The sequence below is a fragment of the Alnus glutinosa genome, chromosome 3 (genome assembly GCF_958979055.1).
Source record: "Alnus glutinosa chromosome 3, dhAlnGlut1.1, whole genome shotgun sequence".
NCBI lineage: Eukaryota > Viridiplantae > Streptophyta > Magnoliopsida > Fagales > Betulaceae > Alnus > Alnus glutinosa.
Window position 1 is genome coordinate 11,891,053 of NC_084888.1, and position 15,456 is coordinate 11,906,508.

A 15,456-nucleotide genomic window follows, 5' to 3' on the forward strand; every position below is an offset into this window, starting at 1 on the left:
AGTATTATATACGTCAGGAAGAAATGTCAAAATCTCCAATCCTTCAAAATTCAAGAATGCCATACATACATATATATATATATATACATATATAGATGAGAGAACAAGCCCTTTTATAAGGATTGTTCTTGCATTTGCATAACACGATGATAAGGATTGACATATACTCCGGAATTAAAATTAAAAATAATAATAATAATAATAATAATAATAATAATACTATTGGTTTAAAAATCATTTCATTCATATAACCCGTACAAACAAACACACCACCAAAAAAAAAGAAAAAAAAAAGAAAAAAGAAAAAACCATTGGCATTTGGGTTACCTATAGAATGCTAGTGTTGTGGCCTTGGGGCATGTCACCCTCCTCCATAGCATTAGAAAATGCTACGATTAAGCTTGAGTTATTCATGCTCCTCTCGTCGCCACTGTACTTTCTAAGTATAGATTTTAAATTAATAGATTAAACAAAACAAACCTCCCTCTACTGAAAATTTGAACCTGGTGTGTAAATAGCAAGATCCGGCCACCCATTGCCGCCGGTCCAACAGCTTGAATCACCACTTGCCAGACCCAAATAACTCTCCGAATTGCTATTACTCTGCACCGCCATTGCCGGGTTTCGATCCGAACCTGTGTCCAACGCGTGACCCGATTCCAAATTCTCTGCAAACTCACCAGACCCATTTGGATTCAGAACCTCCATAAAACTTCCGAACTGCCCATTTGACGCCAGAAGCGATGAAAAGCTCCCGGTGACATCCAGCATCCGCCGCTCCTGATCCGCCGCCGCACCATAAATCCGGGTCGGGTCGGGCTCCGGAGGCGGATTCTGCACCGCCGAACTTGATGATGTTGTTGATAGTGAAGACGATGAAGAGGAGCGTTTTGGGTTTGACGGTCGCTTCGCGTTCTTGCGGGTTCCGCCACCAACTGGGATGTTTCTCAGAGCACCGCCTTTGGTCCAGTACCTCCTACAATTCTTGCAAAAGTGGCGGGGCTGTGAAAGATTGTAGTTGTTGTAGTAGCAGAACTTGGTGTTTGCGGAGCCACAGCGTGGGCATTTGAGTTGCTCTGGCTCTGGGAAGTTGGGTTTCATGGGTTGGAATATCGCTGGGTCTTGCATTTTGACTCTTTATGTAGCAATCACTATAGGTTTAAGAAAAAAGAGGCGAGCTTTGAGGGCTAAATTGTGGGTTTCTGAAGATTTGATGACTTGGAGGAGAATCTTGTTGATTTTGGGAGTGGAAAATTAATAATAAGACTTGCACTGAATTGGGATTTGGAGGATCTGAATTGGGTTTTTTTTCAAACGATTGACAGGCCGTTCGCCTTTGAAGCTGTGAAGTGGCAAAGAGGCAAAGCAAACACAGGGAAGATAACAAAAAGGTAGGATATTTCTCAGACCCAGATGTGGGTTTTTGTTGAAGAGACCAACAAATCGCACATCACCACCAGCCTGCTAGAAGGCGAAACCCCAAAAAGCCTGTAGCTGCAAGTGCAACGGAGTGAAGTTTTCGCTCATGGAGGAAAGGACAAAACATCAGCAAAGCAGAAGATCGAATCCCGGCTTAAAAAAGCATGTGTTTGTGTGGAGGAACGTGAAAGAGAAGTCAAGTTTTGGATTTCAAGAGTGAAAAAGATGGAGGAGAAGAGCTAAAGATATTTGGGTCTGAAAATCAAGGGGGAGATGACGACCTATCTGTGTGAGAGTGACGAGCAAGAGTTAAAATAGAGACAGAGAGAGAGAGAGAGAAATCTCTCAAGATTGGCTAAAAGCCTAAAAGGCTAAAAGCTTCCTCTGGACATTGTACTGCCTCCCCTAAACCCTCTATTTACCTAAACTGTAATTCTGTAACTTCACCTAATCAGATAATACTGACAAATAAATACTGGAGTCTTGAGAATTCTGAAGCTTTGCTCCTCTCCTCTGGGAGGGGAAAGCATTAAATATAAGCAGTGTTGTTTAATATATTTGTCAATATCCTATGGGTGGCATGGGGAACCCAACAAATGTCAACTGGCGTGATTAGCTCTATAACCCAAAACATATGATTAGTGTAAATAATAAACATGATTAAACAACATCTACAAAATAGTATAATGGTATTAAATTTGAAGAAATAAACCCTATATGTCCATGGACATGGGCATCTTTTAAGGAGGAGAACAAACCATTGGAGTAACTAGAAAACAAAAAGACATGACTGGCTTCATGGAGAAGTTAAAACAGTATTCCATAAAAAGTTGACATTCTAGATCCAAGTATATTAGTATATTCTACCGTCGCTTTAATGCCAAAATTAATTACAGTCTATTTCTTAATTTTATTCTAACTTGACAAGTACACATATGGTGCCTAGTGCTAATGACTAAGGATCCTTTTGTGCAACAACAATTCAAATGTACTTTCGACTGTTAAAGTTATCTCAACCTCATGTTTTGTTTTGATTTTCATTGTAGTGGTTTATTTTTGGATATATTAAAATACCTGTTTCTTTGATGGGTTGCAGATTGAGTTATTGGACTTTTCAAAGTTTGTGACTCTTTTTGTACCTCTAGGCTACGCCATTCGTAGTGCGCCTTACCAAACCGTCTTAATTGGTATCCACTTTTATCATGAAGTGATTCTCAAGTTGTTATTATGTCTCTACAACATCCCCAGTATCCTCTTGATTGGTATATCTCATCAATCATTTCAAACATCATTGACCATCTTTCAGTCTCAAATTCTTGGAGTATTAGAAAAGTTAATAGAAATGAAAACTTCTATGCCTATTCAGTGACATATTGAGCTGCAACCAAATTTTTTTCTAGCCGTATTCTCACTATTCTCCCCCTAAGCTCAATCCTTATTGTTTGGGGAAAATATCCACCCCTATTAGGATATTGAGTTACTAGTAGTTTTAGTTTATTTTTGCCCTTAAGCTTGTTTTAGTTGTTTTCTCGATGCACTTTAAAAAAAAAAAAAAAAAAATCAAAAATACTTTTCAGCCGAAAGAAAGACAAAAGGAAAAGTTTTTCAATAAGCTTACGTGATATAATTTAGAAATTCATAGGGCATTTATTGCATGGTGATAATTAAAATATAGATTTAAATTAGTATTATTCTTTATTTTTACACCGACGAGTGAAAGAATATTTAAAATGAAAAGTGAAAAATAAATCACAAATTCTTGATAAATACAGAAAGTTGTTCTTATTCTGTTTTATATTAGAAAATATTTTAGGACAACAAAAAAATTTAAATAATTATTTAGAAAACGAAATCTCAAATATTAACAAAAGTGTTAGCACGTGTATTCTACTATCCTTGTCACACGTGAAAAAAGTACTACTTTGTTTGTTAACCTTTTTTTTATTGGAGAAATCTTTTATACATCTTATATTTATTTCCATACAATTAAGTTTTAAATTTATCATTAAATTTGTGAGACCTAATGTGAGTCTTATAAATTTCATGGTGAATTCGAAAATAATAAAAATTTCATACAAATCAGTTTTATAAGAAATTTTATACAAACCAACTTCTAATAGTGACAGAACATGTTTTTTTTTTATTAAAAAATGATATTTTTGTTGTGCACCAATCACTCATCTTTTTTAATTGCATATGCTTCTCATATATTTTTTGAATGACTTAAAGAACACATGTCGCTTTTAGAGGTTGATTTGTAAGAAATTTGTGTCAATTTAAAAAGAAGATGTGTAAAAAATATATAAGAAAAGTATTTATATCATTTTTCATTTTTATTTTCCTTTTTGTTATTATTTGTAAAATAAAAACACTAATAAATAACTTAAAATATAAATGACTTTTTTGTTTGTTGATATTTTTAGAATTGCTTTTTGACTTTTTATCAAAAAAGTAAATATATTAACAAATTACTTTTATTTTTATATCATATCACAATTAAAAAATAAACTCACAAAATATTTAAGATTACTTTTTTCACCGTTAATATTACTTCGAATCACATTAAAAAAAAAAAAAAAAAAAAAAAAAAAAAAAAAAAAAAACTTAAAAAGTATTAACAAACGAATTACGTCGTCGTCACATATCACATAGAATAAATACAAAAAGGAAAAAACAAGAACTAATGAAAGCGTTGCCGACTGAGCTCGAAGTTTGAGCAAATGCTTAATTCCCGCTGATTATGCTTCTAATTATGGGCCATTAAGCGACGAATGCCTTACCGAGCCAAGCCTGAAATGATAAGCCTAAGCCGCCACGCCGATCGCAAGCTTGCGTGCAAACAAAGCAGGTACAACCAACGAAAGCATCATTTGGTCTTCAGCTGCAAATCGAGACCGTTGAATTTTCAAGTTGACGAATCGTGGCCATGAAAGTGTCCAACTATGCGTCCAAGGAGTATAGGAATCCTAGCTTTTAAGTTTCCGTCACCACCGAAACACGTGGCCGAACCCCATGAGTGCTGTAAGCACTATGAACGCTAGAGTGACAGCTAAATTTTGTAGATAGACTGCGAAACTTCTGTGTCACCACGCAGGACGTGGATCCCACTGATATGTATTTAAGTAGACTGTCAGCTAGAAATTTTGACTGACCACTATGATTCGAGGGTCCCGCAGTACTGTAGCTAGGAAGGACGGCTAAGATCACTAGATGTGAATGAACATCTCATCTTCAAAGTTTGAAGTCAAACAAATCAATTATTATCATGTCAGCAAATAAATCCAAGCCGTCAATCGAAGCAGGACTTCCTGATAGGATCAAAATTCAAGATGCCCACCGTCCTCGTTAGAAAATTGAAGCACTACTGTACTACCTAGGGTGGGTCCACCCTTCTATTCAATGGATTTGATTCCCATAAAGAATACGTGGAGCGCTACGCTTTTTTAACCTGAATAATTTACCTTCATTAAAATGGACATCTAGTAAATTCCAGTGGTAAATAGAATCTTACACCTTCTTTTTTTCCTTTTTCTTTTTCTTTTTATTTTTTATTTTTAAGTAGAATTCATTAAAACAAGGCAAAATAAACTACTGCAGGTAAAAGCCCAAATCAAAGAGGAAGGTGGATCTTTGCTGTGACGTCCCACATCGCCTGGGAATGAGGATGTGCTTATATGTATAAATGCACCCTTTATGATACAACGCGTTTTAAAGCCGTGATGGCAATGAACCTATCAGAACTCCGCAGTTAAGCGAGCTGCTGCGAGAGCAATCCTAGGATGGGTGACCTCCTGGGAAGTCTGATATGGGGAGTCAAAAGCGGACAGTATTGTGTCATTGGGGGTGGATCGTTACATTTGCCACTACACATGGGAAAGGAGGAAATAGGAAAAAAATAAGTGAAAATGCAGATGGAATGAACATTAGCCGTGACCCAATAAGCTATATGGTGAGTGCAGAAATTTGCACTTCTGTGAACTTTCTGAGCTTTCCAAATCGAAGAGGACGGAATTATTGAAACAGAGTCATTAATTAAATCTGCAATTTTCCAGTCAATGATCTGTGAGGGTTCTTGTAAAGCTAAGATTACTGTAATAGAATCACCCTCCAAGCAAAAATCTCTAAGGTTGAGAGAGACTGCCAAGGAGGCTGCAAGTTTAGCAGCAAGGGCTTCACCATAAACTGGATCACATAGAGGGCTAATATGAGATAAAGCCTTAACAATACGTCCATGGGAGTTACACCTTTTTACTTGGCTTACTACACGAATATAATATGAAATTAGTGTGTCAGAGTTGAGATGTTTAATTTGTTTAATTGAATGGGTTAAATTAAGGTTGACTTATGTACTATTATATGTATTCTTGAACATGATTCAAATTCAACACGAGACACTAGTATTGACAAATTTTTACATGATCTCGTGAATTCAATATGAACCCAACAAGAAATTAATAGGTTAGGGTTAGGAGATTTGACAAGTTTAATTAAATGGGTTAGGCTAGAGTTAATATGTATAGTTTTATACTCATGCCTCAACACAATCCGAACTCGATATGCAACACTAAGGCTAACAATTTTGACACAATCATGCGAACTCAACACAAAATTAGCGAATGCGGGTTGAGGGACTTGTTTAATTAAATAAGTCGGGTTATACTTGAACTATATAATCTTATACTCATGCTTCGACATGACTCAAATCCGATACATAACACTAGGTTTACAATTTTTGACATAATCCCACAAACCTGACACGAAATTGGCGGGTTAGGGTTGAGATATTTGACACGTTTAATTAAATGGGTTGGGTTAGAGTTGATCTATATAATTTTATATTCATGCATCGATACTATCTGAACTTGACACGCGACACTAGAACTGATAATTTTTTACACAACCTAGCGAAAGTGATACAAAATTAGATGATTAGGGTTGAGAGACCCGCTTAATTAAATAGGTGGGGTTAAGGTTGACTTATATAGTCTTATATTAATATCCCGACACACAACACTAGGGTTAACGATTTTTGACACAATCCCGCGAACCTAACACAAAATTAGCAGGTTAGAGTTTAACTATATAGTCTTATACTTATGCATTGATAAGTGACGCTAAAGCTGGCATTTTTTACACAAAGTGAAAACGAAATTAGTCGGTTGGTGTTAAAGGATTTGACCGTTGAATTAAATGAACCTGATTATGATTCACCTATAAATCTTATAATTCTTAATCTCATACTTCAATATAACTCAATCTCAAAACAAGAACACGAATACTCTTTCCTTAATGCCACATGATAGACGATGGTCCCAACATTTTTTAGTGCCTTTTGAGTACATGGTAGCATAAGAATAAGAATAGAGACTAGGCATGGTTTTAAACTATTATGAGGCATGATCAGGGGTTTAGCTTTTGCATAACGTGGATTAGGGTACTGTTGGGAAGAGCACGAGGGGGCATGATGGGAGATGGGGATCAAGTGGGCGGTGGTGGGGATGAACTGGACCCCTTTTGTCATGCATCAGTGTTGAGTATTGAGGCAATAGTGGCGAGTACGTCTCGAGAGTGGGTGGACCCAAGGAAGTGTCCTGTCTGTGTCATTTGTCGCGTGCAACGCGGCTCAGATGGCGTGCCTCCATTGCCCTCCCATCAGCCCCTAATCTGCGTCCGGTATTGACTGCCACGGCGCGCGACTGGTCTTTGTTTTGGGTGTCAGCGTGGGTCATCAGCCTCTCTGGTCCGTGCAGCAACGAATCTGTTCAAACTGCTGAAGCAAAATATCGTGCTATATTGCTATTCCGACCCTACATTTGTGAATTCACATCATAATTTATAAAAATAATAATAAAAAAATGTTTGGATTAATGCCGAAGAGAAAAAAAAGAAAAAGAAAAAAGTTTGATTGATTAGGCACGTGTTTGATTCTCCTGGGAACACTGGCCAATTTGCATTTGAAATTCTCTGTGATGGGTCGTCAAACCAAGAAAGAAAAATAAGAAAAAGCTAAAAGGTGCTTATTCTTCACTGGCTTCACGTTGAAAATTGATGATGATCCCATGTGATGTACTATGAGAGGTGCGTATTCTTATCCTCTTTCCATCAATTCTGACGTTATTTCAACGTCCACCATATTCTTAATGCAAAAGTTCTATTCGCTGCAGCCTGCACTAATTTCAACCAAGCCAATAACTCATTTTGATTTATTTGGCAAATCACACCATAATTGTACTCGTGGAGAAAAATATGGAACAGAACAGTGGAACAAGTAGGATTCTAGAGATACATATGTCTTGTTTATCTTGGGACAGGTGGCTTTTGTATTCCCTCTTATGCGTAATTTTCATGATTTTCCTCCTCTACTTCTTAATTACTTCTCAAGAAAAAAAAATTAAAATAAAGTAATACTGGGTAGTCTGGGTTCATAGAAGAATTCCGAAATCCTCCCCCATCTTAGCCTTCTCAATAACTTCTTTATCTTATTCATCAAGTTAGACTCATCTGGCTTTAAATAGAACATTCATGGACATCATTGGTGGCTGCGTGGCAGGGAAGGAAGACTACCAAACAGAGTCAATTTTTTCTTTTGAGAAACAAAATGAAATTTCATCGAAGTCATAAGATTATTATTGCACTAGCTACCAACTTCAAATTTATAGAAAACAAATCTTTGCATGTAAAAAAGCTCATTGGTCAATCAGGCGACCAACATGTAAGAATCTTTCCATAATCGAGCTACTAGGAGGATGTCTATTCCTAAAGCATCCACTCAAACATGGTAACCTGTGAATGTAAATCCTCTCCCCACAATCTCACCGCCATAAAACCAGGCAAGGCACTCAAGTGCAAACAGAACACCAATGCCAGCATTCTCTACCTTCAGCTCCTGCCTGTTTCTAAATAGGTGCTTCACATAGTCCACTTCCTTCCGGAAGGACTCATAGCGACCAGGAATACTGTACATGCAAAGCAGCACGATAAATGATTTATGAAATTAAAAGAACAAGGATAACAGAACAGAATATTGCATGAACATTTCTTTTTCTGATCAAAGAATATTGCATGAGCATTTCTAAATGGAATTATATAAATGTGCGAGATAAAGACATCCCAGAGAACAGATGTTATGAAACGCATAGATACTGGAAAGGGACTATAAATCTGTTTGTATTTAAAAAGCTTTTAACTGAACAAGCACTTGTAAAGACTTCCTAACGAAACTATTAAATTTTCACTATTCCAGTATTCCTCTAATTTCCACTCCTAAATTTATTATAATTACAGTTGACAATTATTCCTACCTATTGCATGCCCCCACAAACTATTTAACATACTTCTCCCATAGAAATTAACCCAGACTCCAGCGCTGTAAGATGTCAAAGAATTGCGTGTTAAACAATATAGAATATGGGCCCCTTCTTGAATGTGTCAAAAGATAAGATCTAAAAGTCTAAATGCCATTCTTAAAATTGACTAGAGAGAGAGAAAGAGTGGAGTTTATAAATTTGATTCTCTGGTAGTTAATTAACTCTAAATTGTCAACTAAATTGTACTTGCAACATGTATCTGCTTTTTCTCAAATATAATCATTGCCCAAAAACTTCCAAGCTTCAACAGTATTATCCCAAGCCTGCTTCGTATGCTCTCAAACTATATACTTTTCAAGATTCTCCGATAATATGGCATGACATTTCACATTTGTGTGGGGGGAATAAGATGCTTTTTAACATCAGAAGATCTACTATTCATTATAAATTTACCCAACTCATGTTACTGCACCTTTACCTTACCTTAAATAGTCTGTCTACGCCACTCTCAGCATCCATTGCGATTAAGTATAATAAATGACAAAGGTCAATCTATGGGGCAGAAGATGCATAGTGAGAAAACAAAGAGAAATCAAATTGATGTACTAAGCCACTATTAATATACATGTGGGGTGCTGCCTTCAGCTTCTTAAATGGTCCCTCTCTACATTAAGGACTTATGCTAACAGTCATTTGAAACACAAAGGAAACATTCATTTAGCATGGGATGTCCAAATGCACTCCTGTGATAAATTAGGCCAACCAGGTATTCCAAGCCTATATAAAATTCTAAATAAATGGTGGAACTACCCTATGCATAGCATGCTGAAAACCAGAACATTATACTTCAATGCACCTTGAATGAAACAGCATAATACCTCGAGTTATAGAATGTAAACTGATATGATAATGAAAATAGCCATACAACTAACTGACGGAGTCAACAATTGTAGGGTTTATTTTGTGTTCAATAAGGGATTTTCCCAGTTTGGCAAGTATTGGGTTATTAGGCAAGTATCTGTTATTTTTATGTCAAATTCAATAAGGGGGGGCGGCTAATAGTAAAATGTGTGGGCAGCAAGTAAGTCCACTAGGGTAGGATGAGGGTTTTATTCTAATCTTATTTAATTCCCTTGTTGTATTCGGTTGAGGACAGATTATGATGGAATAAAAAATATGTTGTTGTTTTCTTGAGATGCGATTTCTCTTCTTTTTGGTGGTGAGACGCTGCTAATACCAGTGAGACTCTGGTTCAACCATCATCTTCGTTATTTTGGTGAGATTCTAAATTAACGTAGATTTATTTTTATTTATGTTATTTTCCTATCCCCTGCTGCGTCAATTTGGTATCAGAGTACAAAATCAATTATTTTCTCAAACAATTGACGATCTGCCGCAAAGAAATAAAGAAAAAAAATCCAATCGAGATGTCCTTAGTCTGCGTTTCCCACATGAAGATTCAAGAAGGTTCTATTTTGTTTGGCTTATGGAGAAGGAAAAAAGACGAGCTTTCTTGTGTTTGGTTCAAAACGAGAAGAAACTAGAGCTTGTTTCCTATGTCTAGTTCATCAAAAAAAAAAAAAAAAAAGGAAAAAGAAAAAGGAAAAAAGAAAAAGAAAAAAATATATGATCTAGTATGTTTTGCTAACTTTCTTAGTTTTTTTGTGTCTCGCAATTGAGCCCTATGAGTACGCGAAATAGCCGAGTATCAAGAGTAATAGATTTGAAGTATGACAGCCTACAATGGTGAGATTCTGTTATGGTCACAATAGGAAAATCGTGAGATTCGATTTATCTATTGTGTTTGTGAGTCTTCTTTGTTTTGAAACTCTTTCACTCGTATTTCACTTTCCTATGAGCACGCGAAGCAGCTGAGTATCAATAGTAGTAGATCTGAAGCATGACAACCTACAATGGTGAGACTTTGTTGTGGTCACAATAGGAAGATCATGAGACTCGATTTATCTATTGTGTTTGTGCGTCTTCTTTGGTTTGAAAATCTTCAGATCGTGTTTCACCTTCTAAACTCGAGGACGAGTTCTTTTTGAAGAAGGGGAGAATTGACGGCGTCAACAACTGTAGGGTTTATTTTGTGTTCAATAAAGGATTTTCCCAGTTTGGCAAGTATCTGGTTATTAGGCAAGTATTCGTTATTTATTTTTGTGTTCAATAGGGGATTTTTCCAGTTTGGCAAGTATTGGGTTATTAGGCAAGTATCTGTTATTTTTATGTCAAATTCAATAAGGGGTGGCGGCTAATAGTAAAATGTGTGGACAGCAAGTCCACTAGGGTAGGATGAGAGTTTTATTCTAATCCTATTTGATTCCCTTGTTGTATTCGGTTGATGACAGATTATGATGGAATACTTCTTTTTGGTGGTGAGACGCTGCTAATACAAGTGAGACTCTGGTTCAACTTATCATCTTCGTTATTTTGGTGAGATTCTAAATTAACGTAGATTTATTTTTATTTATGTTATTTTCCTATCCCCTGCTGCGTCACTAAGGCACATAGCAATACTAGAATTGAATACGAAATGCCCAAGAAAAGGAACCTGGCAAGACGAGTGTAAAACAACTCATTTGCTAGTTTTTGGCACTTCTCAATGGTGGGTGGTTCTTGGATATATTGCTTGTTCTGCTCCAACAACTGCTTGTACCAGGCACCTCCATGTTTGGTCGCATACTGTGAAGCCTGAGCCAACTTAGTTTGCAACTGAGGTAACTTTGACGCCATGGACACCCTGAACTAAACCTGGCCAATAAAGTATCAAAACACAGACACTGATTCAACAGGATATTCTGAGTTGCTACAAGGCGAGAGAATTGTACAAATTGCATCTCAGTAAATAAAAGGTTTAACAAATATACTATTGGAAAAGGCAAATAATTCCATGAAAATGCTGCTTACATCTATATGACCTGTACGAGACATGTAAAATATGAAAATGCACTTCAAATCATAACCATTACAGCCATCAAAAAGCATAGTGATCTTAAGTTCATATATTCAGCCATTGAATTCATAGAAGAGAGACTTTCAGAGCTGGATTTTCAGATACACATAGGCTTTCATGCATCTTTAAGGCAGTTAACTACAGACATGTCAAGCCATTACAATAAAATGCGAAAATAAAATTTCAATTCCCCTGAGACTCCAATCATACAAAATTTTCAGAAAGCACATATTAAGACCTCTATAAGACAACAATTTGTCACCAAAGAGCATCTGGATTTAAATCCATTGTGCTTTCTCAACAAATACATCAATGCCAATGGTGACATCAAAACAAATGGCTACCATCATTGCAGTCCAGAAATGTCTACCATATTATTTACCACTAATCCAATCCTTACCAATGAATTTCTACCTCAATGCCTTGTAAACTAAAATGATTTAAAAATTTCCACCGGACATCCATAGATTCCATACACACCCCAACTATATGCTTTGAGTAACATAACAAACACTTTCATTTTCATAGTCATTAATCTAACTACAAATACTATTCTAACCCCATGTACCCAATCAAAGATCATGTAATTCATATTACAGTAAACTTCACTGACATCAAAATATCACAAACCCAATTCAATACAAATTTTTTTTTTTTGGATGAATTAATTCAATACGTTATTACAAGATCAAAAAGTTCTGTTTGGTTGCTGAGAAAGTGCAGGACAACAAAACTACTAGAGTCTCAAATATCAGATTTTTCATTGTTTCATAACGCCAGAAAAAATAGAGAAACCTCATCTTAATGAACTGAACCCAGCATAACTATTCGTCAACTAAGTTTCAGAGAACAAAACGAATATGATAAGTAGAAGGCTCATAACAATTACAAGATCATAAATTTTCTTTTTCGTTCCTTCCTAAAATTTTCTCAGGAACCAAACGGGGGGAGTAGTGGAACGCCTCTGATCAAATTCTCCGAGAAAAAAATATGAACAATAAAGGAAATGAAATGTATATAAATTGTACAGAAAATTGGATCAAATACCTCAAATTAATTTTCTCTAAATTTCGGAGAATTTAGGGTTTTGGAGTGAGAAAACCTTCTTTACGAGAGCCGAGTCAATTCGAAGGACAGGGGTTTTAGTTTGTAATTCCAAATTTTTGAGGGGGTTAAAATGGTCAATACGCCGAATTTTTGGCCCACGTACAACGAGAAATTATTCTGTGCTCTGCTGCTCTCGGATCAACAAGGCCCATTTACTCCCTCACCAATACATGACCACCTGGCAAACGTCCTAGTTATTCTTTGTTATTACCAAAATTAAAAAAAATGGCCATTTTCCTTTTCCTTTTTGTCCTTTTAAATAAATAATTAAATTAAATCTTTTTTTTTTTTTTTTTCAAAGAGAGAATGAGTGAAATACTAACCCAAAAAGTGCCTAAATCCTGGTCATGACTTATGATAGTGAATTCAAGCTATTAACTTCTAATGTAGTGGTAGATATATGTTATTTTGCATATATTTGAGACGAGGGTATTGGCGTACTACCATATATCACATTTTTATCTCATAATTATTATATGATATTAATATAGCAGTTCTAACCAATATTTTTGATTTTTTTTTTTTTTTTTAGTAATGACTAATCTAAGAGTTGGTTGGGACTGCCACGTTTGCATTGCGGGATAAAAATGTAATTTTTAGCATTTTTCATATGGGAGTAATGCTACAAAAATCTCACAATATTGATGTGACAGTTCCAATCAACCCTTAAATCAATCATTGTTAAAAAAAGAAAAAAAAGATTAAAGGATTGATTGGGACTAACATGTTTTCATTGTAGGATAGTTGCGTGATAAAAATGTGGTTTCTAGTATTGCATTTTTTTTTTATTTTTTTTTTGCTAAGCTCATTTCCTTCTCATTGGGCCTCAATCATGGTAGCCCAAGTACAAGGCTACTGGATCCTTATCAACATCCTTGGTACCTGCATCGATAGCATCATTTAGGCAGTCACAAGGTTACCACGTTCACACATGCGGATAGGTGAGTCCACGGGTAAGCATAGAAATTATTGATTTTTCACACTGAGCTGTCTTTTTCACTTTATACGTGAGTTTACAATAATAGCTACCTTTGGTTTAACATTTCTTTTAAAAAATATTCGCAGATGATGAAGGAAACACTGTAGTTATGAAAAATCCTTGAAACATAATATCTAGCTATGAATATAAATATGATCCAATCTCCCACTTCAAAATGTATACATACAAACTTATCTAGTTCATACATATATTTACGTCATATACATGCCTTTATTGTTTCAAGTGAATCGTGTGTATACAAGCATATCTCAGCAAGAAAAAGATATAAGACATCCTGTGCAATTAGTCGTAACGGTATACATATACTTTATTCCATTCAGGCATATATACATACATATACATTTAGCATGAAATCCCACATGTAACATAAAAGATCATCATGAATTATGTCATGCATGCTTTCATTTGATCATTGCATTCCCATTCCCATTCCTTATCGTATCCTTTTGAATCATGTGTTGAGGGAGTTGAACCCCTATTTCATTATGTTTGTTGAGTTACTTGAACCCCTAATTCATTTCCTTCATCATTATGAGGGACTTGCCTTGCCAGCCGTGGCAGTATGCTCAATCACCACTAAGGAACTGTCATTGTGCCATAACGCCATTTACCTTTTATTCTTGTTCCATCATTCTTCTCATGTACATGAGCATGTTTCATGAAATAAAACTATTATACTTTTACTTTCATATTCATGCATTATTTAACATCATTTATATTCTATATTATTTGCAAACATATCATAAAAAACATGTAAAATCATGGAAAGTAAATACCAAATATTTAGCTACATAGCATACAATCGGCTTGATTTCATTTCATATATCATGCTTTTGAAAACATTTTAAAATATGTTTTTTTGCTCGGTAAGTAAAATGCTTACAACTATTCACTTGATCCTTAGATCAACTTCCCACTAGCTCGACATTGCAATATCACATCGCAAGTCACAATTTTACTTCAACTCTACACATCACATGGTACTTAATTTTCCATGAGCATTAAACTCCCATAATAACCCATAATATTCTAGGGTTCATTTTTTCACCCATAAACTAATAAAACTAACACATAGAGAAACTCTACTACTCTAGGGTTAATACTCAATAACCCCCAATTTGTGACACTTAGAAATATTTAGAATTTGTAGCTTTTACCTTGATCTAATGAAAAAGATGAACTTTTGGTCCACAAAATCCAACTCGAAGCTTTACCCAAGCTTAAAACTCCCAAATGAACAAAATTCCTAAAGAAATTTGAGGAATCAAGCCCCACATCTCAACATTTAGCTTAACTTATGAAAATATAGAGTTTCTCAATTTACCTCGAATTGATTTATGAAAACAGAGTTTTATCATCGAGAATCATGTTCTCGAGGTTAGATTTGGGTTTAGAACTCACTTGAATCAATACCTAAGGTTTGGCTAGAAACCTTAGGTGAGAGAAGAGAGAAAAAGTGAGGAAAGATCAGAGAAATGCGTTTTATGGTTGAGAATCATAATTCGGTCCCATTTAGTCAATTTATGAGATTTTCTTTATCAATTCATCATGACGAAAAATTGTTTGAAAGTTTCTAAAGGCTCTATAAGATTTTGTCATGAACTTGCCATGAAAAAGTGTTAAGAAAACATTTTGTCATCAATGCGTCATCATCCCATCATAACAAA

General features: G+C 35.5%; 2 protein-coding genes across 2 annotated transcripts; both read right to left on the bottom strand.

Moving 5' to 3' along the window:
* Positions 1 to 222: 222 nt before the first annotated feature.
* On the bottom strand, positions 223 to 1,863 carry LOC133864772 (dof zinc finger protein DOF3.1-like). Its single transcript, XM_062301184.1, has one exon. The coding sequence runs from the start codon at positions 1,126 to 1,128 to the stop codon at positions 487 to 489; it is 642 nt and encodes a 213-aa protein (XP_062157168.1). The 5' UTR covers positions 1,129 to 1,863; the 3' UTR covers positions 223 to 486.
* Positions 1,864 to 8,023: 6,160 nt separating this feature from the next.
* On the bottom strand, positions 8,024 to 12,849 carry LOC133862797 (uncharacterized). The gene is made up of 3 exons (XM_062298669.1): positions 12,730 to 12,849; positions 11,281 to 11,480; positions 8,024 to 8,375 (listed from the first exon to the last, which is right to left on the bottom strand). The coding sequence occupies exons 2-3, from the start codon at positions 11,460 to 11,462 to the stop codon at positions 8,189 to 8,191; spliced, it is 369 nt and encodes a 122-aa protein (XP_062154653.1). The 5' UTR covers positions 11,463 to 11,480; positions 12,730 to 12,849; the 3' UTR covers positions 8,024 to 8,188.
* Positions 12,850 to 15,456: the final 2,607 nt, after the last annotated feature.

Excerpts from the sequence above, each read along its gene's own strand:
- LOC133864772 (XM_062301184.1), bottom strand. The coding sequence starts at position 1,128 with ATGCAAGACCCAGCGATATTCCAACCCATGAAACCCAACTTCCCAGAG.
- LOC133862797 (XM_062298669.1), bottom strand. The coding sequence starts at position 11,462 with ATGGCGTCAAAGTTACCTCAGTTGCAAACTAAGTTGGCTCAGGCTTCA. Across the intron at positions 8,376-11,280 it reads TTTTACACTCGTCTTGCCAG|TATTCCTGGTCGCTATGAGT; the intron begins GTTCCTTTTCTT and ends TTGCATGTACAG.